This window comes from Atta colombica, unplaced genomic scaffold (assembly GCF_001594045.1).
Source record: "Atta colombica isolate Treedump-2 unplaced genomic scaffold, Acol1.0 scaffold111, whole genome shotgun sequence".
Lineage (NCBI taxonomy): Eukaryota > Metazoa > Arthropoda > Insecta > Hymenoptera > Formicidae > Atta > Atta colombica.
The window spans coordinates 1935557-1941340 of record NW_017259197.1 but is presented as its reverse complement, the minus strand read 5'-3'; the positions used below and the strand labels follow the sequence as shown (position 1 = coordinate 1941340).

The window sequence follows — 5784 nt, the reverse complement described above, 5'->3', positions numbered from 1 at the left end:
ATTAATATATATATATATATATATATATATTTAAAAAATCCGAATATATATATATTCGGACTTTTTTGTCACAAAAACGATAAGTAAAAAAAAAGTGTTTTGGCTATAATTACATAGTAAAATGATTATGATTAGGAATTCTATTCTTGTAATTACTATACTACTGTAATGTTAAACAATAAAAATTTAATAATAATAATTACATTTATAGTTTCATATATTGAAAAAATATATATAGTTGGCAAAAATGATTAAAAATTTTATAAATGTTTACATAGTGCCACTATACTTTTTTAATGTAGAGAACTGTAAATATAATTATTATCACTGATGATACTACTAGTGACACTTGACTAGAACATGAATATTATTTTATATAAGTTATCATATATAGATGCAAATTCAACTACCTTTCAACTTGTTTCAGCTAATATCTTCGCACAACGCATTTCGTTAAAAACACGTGATCAAGTATCGGTAAGAATTGAAGCATTAAAGATATCAATTTCATCGATCGAACAGAAAATACATTTATTTCGATGAGTGCATCATCGTGCTGAGCCAATATAGAAGTCAGCTGATATTTTTGCATGGCGAGGAAGCAATATAGATATCAAAAGCAGAAAATTGCATAGCTTTTAGTATGTACATTTGCATAGAACATTGCCAACAAATCTGCTCCAAAAGTGAACGAACTGATGTTGAAACGTAGAAATGAATTCCACAGCGAAATATCTTGAAAATGATTTTGTTATCAATTCTTCAATTATTTTAATGTGGTTTTTTTCTGCATCGTTATAGCAAGTTAGAGATTTCCGGAATACTAAATCAAGCCGGTTTCATCACGAAATCAACACCGCGAACTTACGTAGCTCCTGTACGATGTCATGATCCCTCGAACAACGAAGAAACTTCAAAAGAAGAAAACAGGTCCTCAGATGCGCTTCCTGCAGCTGGTTTCACCAACCACCATCAAGCATCTACACCACCATTACACGATTCACCGGCACTGGTTCCTTGGTTCACCGGCCCGACTGCGATAGAATGTTGAAGAAAAAAAAAGAAGATGATATCAAGGCCAAGAGTGACGAACCGATTGATTGTCTTAAGAAACACCTCCGCGACCTCATAGAAGAGAAAAGTGGCGAGCGTTGCGAAGACGCTTCGTTTCGAACGAAGCTCGGACCCTGAAGAGCCGGCGACCCGCAAGGCATGCTGTGGTCCCTCTCGTTCTTGTTCTCTCTTACTCTCTTTCTCATTTTCTTCTCTCACTCAGCGCTCTCTGCGTCTCTTCTTCCTTCTTCATGACTTCCCTTCTGCCCGAGGAGTTATAGCTCCTTGTCACACTCGAGGTGCTCACTCGAGCCCTATTTTAAGAATAGCTTTGTATTTTCTCTGTCTTGCTCTCTATTCGTTTTTGCTTCTTCGTCTTCTGCTTCATCGGCTGTGAGGAAGACGTAGCTTCGAGAGGAAAGACCAGGGATAAGGATAAATCTCGTACGTGCATTTCCGCTCAAGCGGAAACGAAATCGCGATATGATGATAAAAGTGATTAACAAAAACATCGGCCTAATTAACAAAATAATGACAGCAGAATTGAAATTAAAAAAAGAACTCTCAACTTATCGGTGACAAACTCTTGGAAAAAAACGTAAGACTATAAATATTTCCTACTAATCGCGCCCGCGCGATAAGATTTGTTAAACCTTTAATATTTTTGTGAATCCTAATTATTAATTATATTAGACATAATATCATTATTTAAATAAATTTAAATTTAATTAACAAAGAACTTTCTTGCTTTAGACTATATAGTAGTGTTACTGATTAATTTTATCAATTGTTAATTTAATTCTAATTCATATATAAAATGAAAAATTTTTATTTTATGCTTGTTCTCAAAAATCTTATATTTCTTTGATTTTTTTACATAACAATTATCAAATATTAGCTGTTTATATTAGGTAATTATTTGTATTATTATCTGAAAAGAAAGATGACAAAAGATATTCTAAACGAATCTGTAGAAACACAACAATATGTAATTTCAAGCTTAATCAAACTATTCAAAGCTTATAGTTTTAATCATCAAAGCTTAAAGAGATTTCAAGTTCTCTCGATACTGAGAGCAAATGATCTGCCCGAAGACACAATGAATCACTTGCAAAACTATAGTCATCTTTGTCTAGGAAATGAGGACAATATTGTCACAAAATCGTTTCCTGTTGGATTCTCTTTCACGTGATGATGTGGTCTCTTGCGAGAAGTCTATAGAATTTCACAAAAGCAGAAACTCCTTCTAAGAAATCGGTAGAGGAGAGTATCCCCAAACAGGATTTACATTGTTACCGTTGGAACAACGGAAGAGTAAGAACGAAGACTTAGCATGATCTGAAAGAGCTCGAAAGCTTCATTAAGTTTCTAAGCTGATGTTAGAGTGTTGACAGATTCCAGCTTTGACCAGATTAATTGTGAAAATTCCTTTGAAACTGAGAAATTCCCTTAATCCACGATTCTTGTGGGTGAGTGCGTGCGTGCGTGCGTGTGCGTGCGTGTGTGTGTGTGTGTGTGTGTGTGTGTGTGTGTATGTGTGGGGAGGGGATGTAAACATTTCATTATTTAAGTTTTTTTTTTTTTCATATTATATTCCCATTAATCTCAGAAATATAATTAATAGATGTAAAATACTTTCAATAGTTTAAATTTCATTGCTTTGTTATCAAAATTAAAATTTAAAAAGAATATATAATTAATTTAACAATCTTTTTAATGACTTAATAAAAATTATTCAAAATACATCTTTTTCACTGCGTTTTTGCTCTACGAATTTATAACATCTAATGTTGATGGAACAATTATGATATCGAAACATGTAATGTACGTATACAATGTAACGTTAAGTTTTTAAATTAAATTTATATTTCATATTAATTTATCAGAATGTTAAAACTTTAAATGTTTATTACACATATCTATATTCGAATTTGACTCTAATTTGTCTTTCTTGATATTTTTGTTATTTAAAAGAGTCCTTTAATTTATTTGTTGTAATAATCTTTTTGTTATTATACAATATTTTTCTAATTAAAAACTACAAACTTTTAATTAACTTTTAATTTTATTTTAGTTAATAAATAAAATATCTTGTCATTAATATTTACAATTATTAGAAATAGTTTGATAATAAAATTTAAATTCACAATTTTATTTTTTGATTTATTTATTTTTTGAATAATATACATATACACACATATTTTAGTATACAACATTCTGGAATATTATTATCATTTTTATCAAATTCTTTGATTAAACAAAGATAATTTTTCTTTAACAAAACTTTACAATTTAAAGTTTTTTTAAAAACAGTTATCCTAATATTTTTAAACAAAAGTAAATACCAACATTTTTGTAAATATTTTTAATATTTTAAATATTTATTAATTTTTATCATATGTCTTTTTTTTCTCACCAGATATTAAAACATAAATATTTTTTGATTCGTTATTAAAAATTTTAAAAGTTGAAGATGTAAGATTTTTGTAAAAAAGAATCAAAAATTTTTTAATCTGCGTATAATTTGATATATTTAATTAGTAATTATATAATTAAACATAGTATCATTATATACTCATATCATTATATACTCTGAAGCAAAAGAAATCGCAATTATACGTAAATTTATTTAAACATAAAATAAGTGGCATATGTAATAACTATATAATGAATAATTACAATTTATAAAATTAATCAATGATTTAACAATTTAAATAAAAAATACAATATTTCAAATTTTAAATTCGTTTCTTTGATTTTGTTAACATTAAGTTTGAAGTGTGTTTAATATTTCATTTAGTTTATAATATTATTATTCTGTTAACTGCGCCGATCTTTATTGATCATTTCTGTCATCATATTGTTACTACATATTAAATTACTTACTATTTATGAAATTTAATAAATATTTGATTATTACATTATAGCTAACTGAACTTTGTGCTGCCAGCCCTCGTGAAGCATTAAAGTAATATTGTCTTTTACTAAATATCAAATGATAAATACTGTACTTGAAGAAAGACCTAAAGCAAAGTTATCGATGGAGACTAAAGCAAACCATAATACTCAAGTTGAAAGCTTTCTAAATCGGTGGCGCTACAAGAATATTCTCAAAAACTTCAGATTGACAATAATGCTGCAAAAACTTGCATTCTTAACTCCATTATATATTAAAAAAAATAGCGTTTGTGTTAAATTAAATATATAATTTTAGATATAGCATACAATATTTAAGATTCTTTTAAAAATATATATATATAAGAAAAGTAGATACATTGAACTCAAATCACAAAAAAGAAAAAAAAGATATTTTAAAATTTGATAAAAATAACATTGTATAGGTAATAAATAATATCAAATATAATTTATATCTATATTGCTTATTATTTTAATATGATTAATTAATCTTTAGTAATTATACTTATTAATGTTGCGACGTGCTCTATTTTAATTATCTCTGTATATAATTATACAGAGAATATGACTATACAGAGAATGTTCCCAGGTTTAATATTTCTTTCTTCAGTTTCATATTTTTAAAGAATTATATTTAGAGTAAATTCATCTTTTAATTTAAAAAATCATTATATTTTTCAAGCATTCCATTTTAAAATAAAGTAAATATATTAAAAAAATGTTTGTAATTGTAATTAAACGATTTATGCTTTAAATTAAACTTTAACAAAACACACACACACACACACACACACACCCACGTTAAAATTAGTTGATCTTGAAATAGTTAAACTAGCTTAAATATTTACAAGTATAAAACTTAATTCTAATTCTTAATTACATTGTTTGTAATTAACATTTAATGAAAGATATCAGCTCAATGAAACCTGTTATTTTTTTTAAATTTAACTAAAACGTGTTTTAAAAACTATCTTAAAGAAGAAAAGATGAATCTAGTATATTTAATACGTTACGTTAATATCCTCATGTATCACCTGAACATGATTGGAACATGCTGCAGGATAAAACTCCGAAAGGAATATAAGACATAAACTCGTTACCGAGATTTAGATCCACATTTGCGATGACAATGATAGATTCTTCATAATCCTCATACACGTGCCACGAGTTAAATGCAATCACATACTCGATGCTGGTAATTAATTATAGACAGTACTACATAAGAATCATGAAAAAAGTCAGACGATCTCTGCTTTTATGCCTCATATCTTAAAATATTTCATTTTCAATATAATTTTTTGCATTATATTTTATTACACAGTAAGAATAAGAATATTAACGTTCTTTTTTTAGTTTACCTGCATAATTTTAAAATTGATACAATTCAGAAATTCTTAGATTATGAGAACGACATCTCTAAAATTTATAAAAATATTTTTGTTTCTCTCAATCCACTCTTGAAGTGCGAATGAAGCAACAACTAATTGAAGGAGTTAAATATTAAATTTAAAAAGTTGTCTTTGCTACAGGATGTATCAAAATAAAAATAAAAAGCTATCATAAACAATTAACACGTAACTAACGAGGAGTTTATATTTTGTATAACCACTTACCCTACTTTCTCAGTGGATATAGAAGAGTATTATTCAGATAAGAATAGAGCGACTTAGTCATCCCGAATCTCTGCGGCAATGTCGAAAAACTTTCGTCTGAGTTTTTCGTGACAATTTTGGATGATGATTCACCATTTCGAAGAATCACAAATGCTCCAGTAGATAAATTAATGTTTCATATAAAAAAATTAATATTTCATTT

The 5784-nt window shown here is 27.6% G+C and overlaps 1 protein-coding gene across 1 annotated transcript in view; it reads right to left on the bottom strand.

Annotated features, from left to right (window-relative positions):
- Positions 1-928, bottom strand: part of LOC108693911 (serine-rich adhesin for platelets-like) — a 21184-nt gene extending 20256 nt beyond the window's left edge. Inside the window, exon 1 of the mRNA XM_018203108.1 lies at positions 869-928. Within this exon, the coding sequence (XP_018058597.1) occupies positions 869-889 (21 nt within the window). The 5' untranslated portion in view covers positions 890-928. The remainder of the gene's footprint in view (positions 1-868) is intronic.
- Between the last annotated feature and the right edge of the window lie 4856 nt (positions 929-5784).